The 14,845-nt window shown below is 43.1% G+C and overlaps 1 protein-coding gene across 1 annotated transcript in view; it reads left to right on the forward strand.

Moving 5' to 3' along the window:
- Nucleotides 1-14,845, forward strand: part of LOC102850382 (AF4/FMR2 family member 2-like) — a 439,784-nt gene that overhangs the window by 304,152 nt on the left and 120,787 nt on the right. The window contains exon 7 of the mRNA XM_006881912.1: nt 6,930-7,026. Coding sequence (XP_006881974.1) covers nt 6,930-7,026 — 97 coding nt within the window. The remainder of the gene's footprint in view (nt 1-6,929; nt 7,027-14,845) is intronic.

The following is a 14,845-nucleotide window of genomic DNA, read 5'->3' on the forward strand; positions in this document are numbered from 1 at the left end:
ACTACGCTGCATTGAAAAACAAGGAACTCATGCAATATTATTCAAAATGGGTGACCCTGGAGGACATTATGCTGAGTGAAATATCTCAGCCACAAAAGGCCAAATACTGCATAGTGACACTGTTGTAGAATGGGACTGACAGCAGGGTTGGGGTGAGACTGAGAAAGATTGGATAAATGATATATACTGTATTGAAACAGATGAGGGAGAGAACTGTTTGAACGTGATATATGATTGGGTATTATGGTTATGACAAGAGTCCAGAATGAAGGTTGCATAGTGGAGTGTACTGGGCGGGTGGATTGTATACCAATGAAGGAATTTTTCTTTTACTTTTCAAAGAGAAGAGCAAACTTGTGGGGAGGGGTGGTCAGGGAGAAAAACGCAACAGTGAATGAATGGAAATCCAAAATCTCTGTAAACATTCATTAAAATTATTTTTTTAAAAAAGATAACACACATACCCAAACATATAATATAAACACTTTTTTTTCTATTTTGGGAGATCCAGATGAATTTGTCTATGGCATCATAACCTCCTGAAAGGAGATTAGCCTTTTTCTGCTGAGACAACCTTCACAGCGATGGGTGTGAATGGGGCTGCTATAATAATTAAATCCCAAATCTTCATAAGCCTATCCTTTCCCTAGAGTAATGTTCAGCATTAGCTATGGATGAAAACGCAAGCAAGTACATGTATATTCAATAATAAAGCTTAATAGGTCAGAGAAGGAGTGGAATGAAATGAATATCTAACACAGCCAGAGTAACTAATGGTGTTCTGCCTTCTTACTTACTCTCTTGACTTGTAGCTACCAGGACTTGAGAATATGCCTCAAATTGGCCTATATTAGCCAGATCCACAGTAGCTGTTGCAGGAGGGATGTTGAATGCTGGCTGCTGTGTAGATTGACAGCCCATTTCTAGAAGTCTTTGCTGAAGGGCTTTTCATTTCCATGTTGAAATCACATAGGATTGACTGGATAACAGAGTGGCTGCCGGGTACTCCTGTCAGGGCTCTGCCTGCGAACACGTTAGTACTTCCGGAGGAGAAGCCTGGAGACCAGGGGTCACTTCTGGATCCGGCAGCACTCCAAGATGTGGCAAGAGGCGAGTTAGAGCCAGAGCAGCAGAGGCTCACCAAGACTTCTGCTTGTAATTACTTGTTAAGAATATTAACAGCCTCCATTATTCCTGAGATGCTACACTTCTCATACTAATAATGGTGTTTCTATGAAGGTAGTGATTTTATAACCACGTTAACATCCACCGGTCGGTGTTATCCTCACTGCCACCACTCTAAACAAGAGCAAAACAAAACAAAGAGCATTTTTTCTGCTGCTGTCAGCTCTGACTTGTGGTGACGCCATGTGTACCTGAGGAGAACTGTACTCCATTGGGTTTTCAGCGGCTGAGACTTTGGAGGTAGATCAGCATGCCCCCTTACCCAGGCACCTCTGGGTATACTTATCAAGGACTCCACCACTCTATGAGGGACCTTCATTATCGTCTCATTCAACACATGACGGGCCTGCATGAGCCTTAGAAAGAACTAGTGCTTTGCATGAGATAGCAGGCTTTATGATTAGTTAAATACAATTCTTCTTACTCTGCTTGGTTTGGTAATATTTTGGTGGTTGCTGTTGGCTTTATTATACCATCTTTCTAAAGTTAATGTTCTCTAGTTGTTGTTGTGTGCTGTCGGGTTGGAACTGATCCATAGCTGACCCTCCCATGGGTTTTACAGAGGCAGTAAATTGCACAGGTGAACACATCCAGGGCAGTGTCTGTTTGTTGAAGTATGTCAATGAGTATGCCATCAGTTCCTGGGGCTTGTTTTTTTGCCAGTTCTTTCAGAGCAGCTTGAACTTCCTCCTTCATCACCACAGGCTCTTGCTCATACGTTGTTTCATGTAATTCTTCTGTATCCACTAATTCCTTTTGGTACAAAGACTGTATACTCTTTCCATCTTCTTTTAATGCTTCCTGGTTCATTTAATATTCTGCCCAAACCATCCTTAACATTGCAATTTGTGGCTTCAATTTGTTCTTCAGTTCTTTAAAATAAAGAAATGCTGAGCGAGTTCAGTCCTTTTAATTTTCTGACTCCAGTTCTTTGCACATTTCATTATAACACTTTCTCTTTCTGCACTGACTTTTGAAATCTTCTGTTCTGCTCCTTAATTTCTTGACATCCATCTTGTTCTTTTCTTCTTCCTATCTTTGTAATGACCCCCTGCGTTCTTTCTGGATGATATTCTTGATATCCTCCCACAGCTCATCAGGTCTTTGCTCTCATGTTCAAGGCCTAAAACCTGTTGCTGAGATGGTTTTAAAATTCGAGTGGTATAGACTCAAGGTCAAATTTTGGTTCCTGTGAATTTGATTTTTTTTTTTTAGCTTCAACTTGAACTTGCATATGAGTGGTTGGTGGTCTGTTCCACAATCAGCACCTGGCCTGATTGTAATCGGCTGATATTTAAGCTTCTCCAGTGATTCCCCCCCCCCCGACAGATGTAATCGATCTTGATTCCTATGCATACCATCAGGTGAAATCCATGTGTATAGCCTGTGTTTATGTTTCTTATAAAAAGTATTTGCAATGCATAAATTTATTAATGAACAGAAGCCTATCTTTCTATCTCCATCTTCATTTCTGTCACCAAGTTCAGGTTTTCCACCTATAGATCTTTCTCTGTTCCCAACTTTTGCATCCCAGTCACCTGTTGTTATTATTAATGCATCTTGATTGCATGTTTGATCGATTTCCAACTGTAAAAGTTAGTAGAAATCTATTTCCTCCTCTTTGGCTCTAGTTGTAGGTGAATACATTTGAATGATAGTGATAGTCACTGGACTTTCTTGTATGTGTAAGGATATTATCCTGTCACTCACAACATTGTATTTCAAGATGGATCTAGAAATGACTTTTTAAGCTATGAAAACAACCCCATTTTTCCTCACTTTTTCATCTCCAGCATAGTAGATCAAATGATCATCTGATTCAAAATGTCCCATGCCAGTCCATCTCATTTCGCTAGTACCTAGTATGTCAATATTTATGCGTTCCATTTCTTTCTTAACAATGCCCAATTTTCCTACATTCATGCTTCTCACATTCCATGTTCCAGTCACTAGTGTCTGCTTACAACTGTTCCTCCTCCTTTTGGTTTCCATACCTGAGGGCTCAGCCTCAGTTGCCCTATGTGCTAGTCTAAGTGTGCTCTATTGTACATAGGGTTTTCGAAGGCCTGCTATTTCAGAAGTGGATCACCAATCCTTCTTCCTAGTCTGTCTTAATTTGAATGCTCAGATTGAGAACAGTCTCTGACAGACAAGTGTTTTACAGAAAGGAGCAGATGAAAGACATTTCCCAATTATAGAAATAACCAATAGATTCAGTGTTGCCCCCGCCTTTGACACATGTGTCTTGACCCACCCCTTTCCCTGCTCCACCTGCATCCCCTTCTACTCCTGCCTACACCATTCAACACCTCTCTTCCCCTATCCAGCCCTGGATATTATGATTTTTATCTCAAGCCTTCTGGGATTTTGTGATTCCAAATGCCTCATGCTGCTGCCAATTTCTTATGCTGTGGCCAGTATCTCTTGAGTTTAGGCATCTCTAAATCCAAATACCATGAATATACCATGGACTGCTAAGAAAACAAACAGGTTTATCCTGGAGAGGGTTAAATCAGGCTGCTCTTTGGAGGCAAAGATTCTGAGGCTTTGTCTGACATATTTTGGACATGTTGCAAGGTGGAAGCAGTCCTTGGAGAATGACGTCATGCTTGGGAGGGTGGAGGGTCAGCTCAGGAGAGAAGACCCTCAATGAGATGGATTGATTCAATGACTGGGGTAATGGGGATAGATGTGTCAGAGACAGTGAGATTGGCACAGGATAGAGAAGGGTTTCAGGCTGTTGAGTCGCTATGAGTCACAGGCGACTTGACAGCACATAACAACAACAACAACAATCCAAATACCAGGTACTAGTCTTAGAGAAGGCTATCCATCTCAGATGATTCTGAGAAAAAGTCCTTTGCCTTGAGCTTCTGCTCCAGGGCTGCCAAACCAAGGATAGGTGATGTGAGTCCACCAGCAGCTTCACAGGATAAAGATGGACAGTTTCTTTGCATGCCGTTTACAACCTCTGAAAATCCACTGGAGGGTCAGCTATGAGTTGGTTCTAACCTGATAACAGTTGAGTTGAGTTTTTTAGTATACAAATGCATAGATGTTATATACATGAAAATACAGTGATCATCTCTCCTTGGTTGGGTCATTTAAGTACCAAATGGCACACCGCTGGTCAAATTATTATAACACCTTCTCTGACACAGAGAATGGAACCTCCAGATTCTGAACACCTAAATGTAAAGGAACACATAGACATTTCCTACAAATAAATGTAAATATTTTTATGGAAATGAAGCCTAAAGTCTTAACACACAGGTGGTTGTTGTTGTTGTTGTGTGCCATCGAGTCATTTGCGACTCATAGCGACCCTATGTACAACAGCCCTAAACCCTGCTCTATCCTGTGCCAATCGCACTGCCTCTCACACACCCATCCCGATTACCCCAGTCACTGAATCAATCCACCTCATAGAGGGTCTTCCCCTCCTGCGCACAGGAGTCATCGGTAAACCTTTGAGTTCTGTAGTTTACAAGAATAACACAGCCTTCACTGACTACAGTGTGTTATAAAGAATTATAAATGCCGAGTCATAAGCCTGCAACTGCAAAAGAAATACCAAGATCCATTTTTCTCTCCTCCTTAAAGATTTTTAAAGCTTCCCTCCATCTCCTGAAGGACAGTCATCAATCCTGCAAATTTAGTTTCTCTAAAACCACCTCTCCCAGTTGTGCCCCTCCCACCCGTCCTGCTTCATGCCAGCCTCGGGGTTTCAGACCTCAGTGAACACATCTGGTCTTCTGTGACTTTGCTTCAAATTGGGGAGGGCTGTTTTCTTTGGAGGATTACTGGCAGCCACCCTGATCAAAGTATCTTCCTCACATTCAAATCATTCCAGTATGACCTCTGACAAGCCCCGCCTCCCATTTATCAAATCAGAATCTTCCGTGTCTCTCCCAGCTTCCTTTCAGTGAGGAGAAGCATGGGACAGTGTGGCAATTTGAAGACCAGCTCTGGCACTAATTGGCTGTGTGATCTCAGATAAAGACCTTCATGTCGCCAAATCTCTTTCTTTTATATAATGCGTTTTTTAATTATACTAGTTTATTTGCAAAATTGGAATACATTGATTTCCAGAAGAGGTTCTTCCAATCTCAATCTTTTTCTGTCTGCAAAATGTGGGCGGTTGGCTATGTCATCTCTGTAGAACACAGACGTGCCAACCTCTGCCCACATGAACTTAGGGACAGATGGAGGGGAGAGGCTCCAAGAAAGGTCACTTCAGTAGGTAACAGTGCTGTGTGGGATCCAGCCAGAAACAAAGGCACGGGGCTGGGGCAGCGCAGAACTAGAAGGTGCTCTTTCTAAGTAAGGTGGGTTCTAAAAAGCTCCTGTGGAGGAGGTGGTATGTGACTGAGCTGTGGAGAAATTATAGGCTTTCCAGACATGAGGAAGGGAATTTAAGCCAAGAACCAAAGCCTGAAACTGAGTTTAGAAGCAAGAGAGAACAGAACATGCTGGAGAAATGGCAGTTGGGCCAGAGAGGATGAGAGTGCCCCCATTTAGAACCATGGAGAAAAGGTTGACAGCTGGACTTGATTCAAGAAAATAGAAACATCAAAGAGAATAGACTTTTGAGCTACAAAACTGGCAGTGGAGTTAACATCTGTGGAGAAACAAAGGCTCTGTCTGCTCATTAGACTATTTCAAAAGTGCTAGTTGGTAACCAAACTTCAGACCACTCCACTCTTACTTCTCCGTTACCTTGTCTTAGAAAAGAAAGATTTCACCCTTACTGTTGCAATGTAGCCTACTCTATTTCACCTTTTAAAATTACATTTGTCTAGGGGAGCTCTGGTGGCCTAGTGGCAAGAAGCTGCACTGCAATCCCAGAGACGCATGGTTCAAATCCACCAGATGCTCTGCCGGGAAAGGAGGGACAATCTCCTCCTGTACCAGTCAGATCTGATCTGACGGTACACAGACACACATACACAAAATAATAATAATAAAAAATTAAAAAAAAAAGAAAAGAAAGATTTCCTATCCGTATTGTAGGCTTATAGCTCTTGGCTGAAACTTTACAGGAACATCTAGTTCACGTAGCAAAAAGTTAGTGGCTAAAAAAACAAGGTTAATGACTAACCAATCCTTGAGCCCAGATGTTGTGAGACCTCCAAGTGGCACAGCAGCAAGCAAAGAACACAGAAAGACTGGCCATTCTCTGGGCCTGGCGCTTCTGTCATCTAGAAAGCCCCGGAAGACTTTAACAGCACACACACTAGAGCTAGGGTGGTTTCAGATCATTGGCATTTCAGGAAACACCCGGAGCATCTTATCCTGCTTGCATCCGCTGCCACAGCTCACCTGCATGGCGGTTGAGCAGTATATTGCATTTATAGTAGTAAAAATATATAGACTCCAGGCATCTTCTGAATTAGTCATTTCCATGCGTCCCCTGATTTAGGGAAAGGTTGTTGTGGATGGCCATGGAGTTGAGCATGACTCATAGCGACCCCATGAACAAAAGGCCTGAAGCCCTTCCACAAACATCGCCGTTTATCCAAGTTCCCAGAGTTCCCAGAGGCATGCTGTTTAGGAAGTGGATGCCTCCCCCAGAGTAGGGGTAAGGGCTCAAATATCTAATTAGTTGAAAGAAATCTGACATCTTTGACAGAATTTTAGATGTCAGATTTAGCTCCATTATTTTATCCTTCTCAAGAGAGCAATCTGAGGAGGGTTTAGGAAAAACACTTTCTAACTTGAATGCCCCTCTTTTTTTTTTTTAGGATGCTTGAGGACGACTTGAAAATAAGCAGTGATGAGGATGATCTTGAACCCGTGAAGACGTTGACCACTCAGTGCACTGCTACTGAGCTCTACCAGGTAGTGATGTCTTAGGGACTTACATGGTGTCTAATGGGAGGGAGGGAGGGTGAGGTACTGGACGGGCTTTGACATCCACAGGCTTCATAAAGAGGAAAGAAGCAAAGATAGGAATGGTATTCTGGAATAGGCTGAATCAGCTCGGATTTGCTTTAAAGCTACAATAAAGAGACATGGAGCTCTTCAACGCTGCTTTCATGCTCCCCCCCCCTCCCAACTGCACACAAATATTGGTCATCATTAAACCCAGAAACTGGCTGGCTTTCTCTTGGACTAAGGATTGCCATGGAAGAGGTATCATATTTCTCCTGTGACTCGGATGTGAGGCGTAAAGCCCCACCTAAGTAATGAATTCCAATCTCAGTGTTGCTGCTTCGGTCACCTTTCCCAGACGCACCCCTTTAGAATCCAGCCGAGAGTCAATACCCAGCACCTTCCAGATTACTTGAAGCCTCAGGCCCAAGGCACTGCCCGAAATGTACTGCTTCCCTTCCCTTCTCTACTAGCAGAGCAAATGAAAGGGACGTGTTTGGGACATTTTCAGTGAAACTCGATTTTACCGTTGGAAAATGCCAAATAGCGTTTGGGTTGGTTCTGACTTGACACTCATAGCAGCAATGAACTGCAGACAGTAAATTTCTGTTCTTTAAAGTCACCCAGCTTGGGGTATTCGTGTTCTAGTAGCACTAGGAAATGAAAGACCAGGGGGACTCCCCCTTTTCAGCCAAAATCTTGTGCAGTTCTTCCTCCAGTGAAATCTGCAGTCACAAAATGAAAACACTATTTTCAGGAGTGTCCCTGCATTGCTATTTCAGGGGTTCCATGAGTATGGAATTCCACAGTCACTAAATATTTTGAAAGAAACCTGCAAAGAAAAGCCGATCAAACCTTCTCGAGATACGCTCCTTCCATCCGTCCTCCCCTTCAGCTGCCTGTGACTTCCGGCACTCAGTGAAGAACTTAAAACCCACATTGAGTTTTGTGGAGCTCAGACTAACCTCTTATTTTCTGCTTCCCACCTTCGCCTACTTGGATTATTTAAGTAAGAGGGGAAATTGTGTCTTTGCAACTTGGGTGCTCTCTCAAGAACAAGCACAGGAGGTCAGTGGAGTATGGCTTGCTGGCCTAAGTCAGTTCCACAAATGTTTCTGAGGCCTGCTAAATTCACTGAATGCAAGCAGCTTCCCTCTTACTTAAATCCTGGGCTTCATTGCAAATGTAAAATGTGCACTTAATTTCCATGGGCCTGATCATTCCAGCTTTCGGTATCTAATACTTCAGTGGCAAGGCCATCATATTGGAGGAGAACAGAAAGCACATTCTAGCTCATTGATTTTGACAGATGTTGCATTACCTTTTAATGGAAATGTTTAAAGCAGTAATCAGCAACAAGTAAAACCAGATATTGCATATGGACTTCCTCTCCGTTGATTCTACAGAGTAATCTACTTGTTAGTTTTGTCAAAAATGTGTCCTTTTTCGGTGTTTATCATAAAAATTGGCACTGAGGGTTTCAGCCAATCCCATAGATTTTAGGACATGTGTGAGGACTTTATGTAAGTACGGGAACTATCTCTGGTGTGCTGGCCTCAGATATCAATAAGGCTTTGGATTCTCATTGATGCTCTGAAGGAAAGATTGAGATGAGGGTATAAGGCTACCAAAGTTCCTGGGTCCTCAGCTTCTAAGCAAAAGACTGGCAATTCATTTCCACTCAGAGGCACTGAGGAAGAAAGGCACGGCAATCAACTTTGGAAAAATCAGCCATTGAAAACCCTATGCTCAGACACATAAAGGGCTTCCAGGAGTCTGAATCCACTCAGTGGAAATAGGTTTCAGGTAAAATGAACACAACATTTTTTACTGAAAATGAAGAGGACTCAAAGCATGTGCTAAAGATAAAAAACTATGAATTATACTTCAACATAAAGAAGACCAAAAAAAAAAAAGAAATCCTCACAACTTCGACCAATAGAAAACATCGTGGTAAATGGAGGAATGACTGAAGTTGTCAGTGTTTTCATTTTACTTGGATCCGCAGATAACATCCATGGTAGCAGCAGTCAAAAAATCAAAAGACACATTGTCTTGGGCAAATCTGCTATCAAGGACCTCTTTAAAGTGCCAAAGAACAAGAATGCCCATTTCAAAACTAAGGTACGGCCGACACAAACTGTGGTATTTTTCATGAGTTTCCCCCCCACACACACACTAGTTTATTTACAAAATTCAAATACAAATTTGAACAAACTTTCAATTTCCCTCACCTCCCCCCATCAAATTGTACAACCCAATGATTAATCCCCTTCTCCCCCTGCATGTCCACATCCCTCTGTTTGGTATTTTTAATTAGTTTTTACATATTTGAGAGCTGGACAGTGAAAAAGGATAACAGAAGAAGTGATGCCTTTATATTTTGGTGTTGGAAAAGAGTCCCATGGACTACCAAAAGAACAAATAACTACCTTGGAGGAAGTGAAGACAGGATGCTCCTTAGAGGCAAGAGCCAGACCTGGGGAAAAGACATCATGCTGGAAAGGTCATGGCAAGGTTTCAATCTGTTGTTGTTCATTGAGTTGCTAGGAGTTGTTGTTGTAGTTGATGATGTCTACACTACAGTTAGTTACTGCAACTAGTGGTACCGCACAAGGATTCTCTGCTGATCCTTTGCCTTCCTGGCTTTTAACAAACATTGAAAAAGTAGTTAAAGTACTTCTAAAAGAGTGGACATTTGAAAACCCTCATAACCTTGTGCCAACTTCCTAATTCCTGTACCCAGCTTAGAGGTATGACTGTCAACCATATGGCTTAGAGGTATGCACTACAACTAAGTGCTTGCCTGCTATCTGAAAGGCCAATGGTTCAAGCTCATCAGCAGCTCCATCAGGCATGGACTTGGCAAGCTGATCTCACAAAGATAAAAAGACCACCATTTTAGCTGTAGATGGTTTTGGGTTGTATTGACATTTTCACAATTATAAATAGTCCCGTCCAGAAGCGTGGTTGTTCTTTTCATTGACTAGAACCAAAGACGGGAAGGGAAAGCATCACGAGACTTGGGGACTTAGAACCATAGTCTCAAGGGGACATCAAGATCAATTGGCAAAACAGCCCACAGAGATGATGTCTTATATCCTACTTTGTGAGTGGTGATTGGCGGCATGCAGTTTTCTCTTGCTCTGCTCAGACCACACCTTCCTGGCCTAGGTATAGGTTTTGCATGAGCACAATCAAGTGTTCTGGGATTTGCATTCCTCTCAACATTAGCCACAACTTGTTGTGATCCACACAGTCAGATGCCTATTACTATGTACTAACTGCTCGCCTCTTTAGCATCACTATCGCTCCTACTGTTAGCTACCAACGTGTGGCAACTCCTCACACAATGGGATGAAATGCTGCCTGTACCTTGTGCCATCCCTATGACCCCTTAGATGGTCATTGATGTTTAGTGAAAGCCATCCTTTCTGTGGCCCTTTTTTTCCATGTCAACACTGGATAGGTTTGAACCACCAACCTATAGGTTTGTATCAGTTGCAAACTATTTGTATTACCCAGGCAGCATAGGGTTTTCATTGCTTGCTTTTCAGAAGTAGATGGCCAGGCCTTCCTATTCTGTCTTAGTCTAGTAGCTCAGCTAAAACGTGTCCACCATCTGTGACCTTGCTCATATTTGAAATGCTAATGACATAGCTTTGAGCATCACAGAGACCTGCCAGCCTCTACTGACCAATAGACAGTGGCTGTACATGAGATGCAATAGCTGTGAATTGAACTCAGGTCTCTGATATGGAAAGCCGTAAATCTACACTGTTGTTGTTGTTGTGTTCTGTTGAGTTGGAACCGACCCATAGCTGCACCAGCTGGTGGGTTTTCAGAGGCAGTTAATCGCATGGGAGGAGATTGCCCATCCTTCTCCTGCGAGGCAGCTGGTGGCCTTGAACAGCATGCCTTTGGGATTGCAGCGCAGCTTCTTGCCACTAGGCCACCAGAGCTCAAATCTACAATAGAATCATTATTTCCCACTGCTGCTAAGAATTCCTGTCTTCTGCTGACCCTCCACTTTTCCAAGCAGGATGTCCCTTCCCCAGGAATAACTTCTGCTAACAACAGGCCCAAAGTATGTGAGCCGAAGCTTTGTCATCTTTGCCTCCAAGGAGCACTCTGGCTGTTCTTTTCTCAGGACGTATCAGTTTGTTCTTTTGACAGTCCATGGCCTCAAGTGTGGCAGGGATGGTGAGAACAACACGTGACAGGCCAGGTTCTGTGCTGTTGTTCATAGGGTTACTATGAGTTGTACTCGACTCAGCAGCACCTAACAATATCACTGAGAAGAATCTAAACAGCCCAGTATTGTTTTAGATACTAGATGCTGGAAGATTTTTCTTGTAAGGAAAATATGTGAAAGAGCTGCTGAAACCATCCAGCATGTCACTAACTTGAATGCATAGCTCTGCCTTCTGGTCTTCACGTTTATTGACTGGTTGTTCTTGGCCATCAGAAAGTGTTAGTGTAGCCATTAAGAGCATGACTTTTGAAATTGAAAAGCCTGCCTAGACTTGAGTTCCACCTCTGTCACATCAAACTAATCGCTCAGCAACTCTCAGCAGTAAGTTAGAATAAAGCAGCTTTCCTTAACTTGTAGCAGTATTATGAGGATAAAAATCGAGATAGTGTACCAGAAAATCCTTTGAAAACTGCAAGTGCTATAATGGCAACTCTTTCTTGTGAACCTGTTACATATTAGCTGGAGGTCTCCTCATTGGGGTGTATAAGTAAATAGAGGACATTTGGCCTAGACATCTATTAAGCATCCTCAAAACCCAGCTGGTCCTCAAGGCCTCCATTGGCTTTATCCTCTGCTTGAAGCCCTGGTGGGTTTTAAACCAGAGGTTCCAGGAAGAGAGGCTGGTTTCCCAGTGGCTCTGTACAAAGTCCTTCAAATAATGTCACTAAATGTGTGTTGCTCAAAAGAACTTTCCTTACAATGGAATACTATGCAGCAGGCAGGAGCAATGATTTTGTAAACAACTACCTGAAATGGGAGGGACTGGAGAGCATTATGTTGAGAGAACCAACTCAGTCCCTTAAAGAGAAGTACTGTTTAAGATCATTATTGTAGAATGAGTACGAGGATCTGAGGGGAGGGGGCACTTAATCATAGGGTCACACAGTTTGATGAGTCGAGGAAGGGTGGGTAAAGGGGAACGATCCAGTGTGACAAACAATGTCTAACGAACTTTATGAACTTTGCAAGTAAATCAGTATTAAAATAAATTAAAAAAAGAACTACTAAGGGTGCAGGTAGGTGGAAAATGAGTCATGTTGTTTCACTGCAGTTCTCCTCTTTTCTGAGCACACACTCTGCTCTATAGAGAGGTACAAATGGTCTGCTGGTACTCTGTATTCACCCTGGAGGAGTTCTACTGAGTGGGAAAGAAATTAGCCTTGTAGTTGACTTTGGACATTGTAATGTTCCAGAAGAGTTTGAATGAGACACTGCACGTTGCACTTAGCCCATCTACCAAAGTTAGTTTTGACTTGTGGTGGCCCAATGACTGTCTGATTAGAACTGTGTTCTATAGTGTGTTTTGACTATGATTTTTTTAAAAATGAATTGTTAGTCCTTTCTACCAAAGCACCTTTGAGTTGAGTCTCCACTCATTCGGTTAGAAACCAAGCACAGTAAGTCTTTGTATCACGCAAGGCCTTTACCAACAAAGCTGACTGTCCTCACGTCAGTTCTGACCCCTGACAACCTCAGCACTGGGGATCATTTCCTCCCAAAAGGGTCTATCAAGTGTTTTCACTTTTTCCCCTGTGGTTTACTTGTTACTAAGTTTTCAACGTCTTCAGTACTTGCTAATTATTTTATTAGAATTTAGAAGAACCAATTGTGATTATTCCATCCTAGTTAGACTCTACTTTGAAGAGTCAGGTCTTATCCATTCACATTTTAAGTGCCTTCCAAATTGAGGGGTTTGTGTTCTGGCAGTATTTCCAACAGTATCCTTCTGTCATCCACCACATGGCTTTGGAAGACTTGTTCTTTCAGATACGGACATGTGCTCCATAGGGTTTTCAATGGCTGTGACATTTTGGTGGTCGATTACCAGGTCTTCCTTCTAACTCACCACTGCATGGACTCAAACCGCCAGCCTTTCTATTAGCAGCCAAGTACCGCAAATGTGTGCTGCACCCAGAGTCTCTGCTTTAGATGTGATAAATTGGCTATCACCCACATGGTTGGGATTTAGAAGCTACATTATCCAGTTGACTGCATTTGTGCTTTTCCAATCCCCCTTCAGACGTCCCAGACCTAAAGCGCAGCCCTGGCCTGCCATAGTCAGCGTGGCTGCTCAGGGGGCTGTGATGCTGCGTTCCATTCCAAGGGCTCAGGAGGGAGCAGCTCAGGAGTGAGGAAGTGCCTGGTTCTCAGTGTGCCTCACCCCAGCGTGCAGAAACCTTGCTTCCCCTTGCAGTCAACGTTTTCTCTTTATTTTGGGGGGGATTAGTGGCACCCCTGAAAATGAGGGCTTAAACCTGGAATCAATTTCCATTTACAGCTGAGAAACAGTTATTGATGCTGTGCTTACAATTCAATAAAAGATCGAAAGATATAGACCTTGTGTTTCTCTTTCCATATAAGCAGCCTCACCAGTCTCAAATGTTTTCTTAACAAAGAAATTGTATTGGCAGGTTTATTAAAATTGCTGTCTTTAAAGTTTTAAGCTGTCCACTCTTTGACCTATTACAAAGGCCTGTAGGGTGTGTGGTGGCCAAACTCTGAGGTCCCCGCCAGCACAGATTCACAGAACCAGCTAAACATCTGCTTTATGTTTCATTGAAGGATACCATGATGTTTGATTTAGGCAGAACTGTTAGCCTCCTGCAGCAGGGGCTACAGTGGCCCCAAGTCAGGGCTTGATTCGAATCTGTCCACGTCATATCTGACTAGCATTAGGAACCACTGGCTTTAGAAGTGGAAAGGCCATCAAAGCAATAGATTTTGTTCTAAACTGCCTGGAAGGCATTTTAATATTAATACCAGCTTGTTATTGATGGAATTAAGGTGGAAGCCTTAGATGCTTTAATGCTGCCCTGTTAGAAGTTCTGAAAATGAGTACCTTGACTGGAAATGTTTCCTGTAGCCAGGCTCAGCTAAGGGAGTCTACAGAAGGTGTGGCTATACCTGCGCTGGGAAGGTAGAGCCAAACCATTCAAAAGTGCTGTGAGCACAATAGCACTGCAGTGAGTTGTGGGCCAGCTCTTGACTGCACATAGTTCCCCACACCCCCACCGCTGTTGAGTGGAATGCGTCCCACCGTGAACCTGGAGGACAGGAGGGTTTCTGAGGCTGTAAACCTTTAGAAGAGCAGACTGCCTCCTCTTTCTCCTGCAAAGTAGCTGGTGGAGTCAAACCTCCAAGCATCCAGTTAGCAGCTGAGCGTTTGCACGCTACGCTGGCAGAGCGCCTGTAAGTAGCTCAGGTGTAACCAATTTCTGCCCGGGACTGCTCTGGTGCCCTTTGAAACGCACACTTAATGTAAAGCACATTACTGGAGATGTGGGGACTTTTCCACGAGAGGCGCGTGGAGACGAGGGGCAGCGCCAGAGCTTGAGCACGTTACTATTGACAGGGGAACCCAAACAACATCTTCCTTTGCTTTTCTCTGCTACTTTCTTATTTTGTCTGCAGATCTGTAATGACCTCACACAAAAATCAGTCAGCATTTAAGCCAGGATCTTGTACAAGCCAGGGCTTGTAGGGTTGTTATTTTTTCGGCTTTTTGTCTGGGTTTTTCATATATTTATATTT

Source organism: Elephantulus edwardii, unplaced genomic scaffold (assembly GCF_000299155.1).
Source record: "Elephantulus edwardii isolate Elephantulus edwardi_28Jun2011 unplaced genomic scaffold, EleEdw1.0 scaffold00016, whole genome shotgun sequence".
In the NCBI taxonomy this organism is placed as follows: Eukaryota; Metazoa; Chordata; class Mammalia; order Macroscelidea; family Macroscelididae; genus Elephantulus; species Elephantulus edwardii.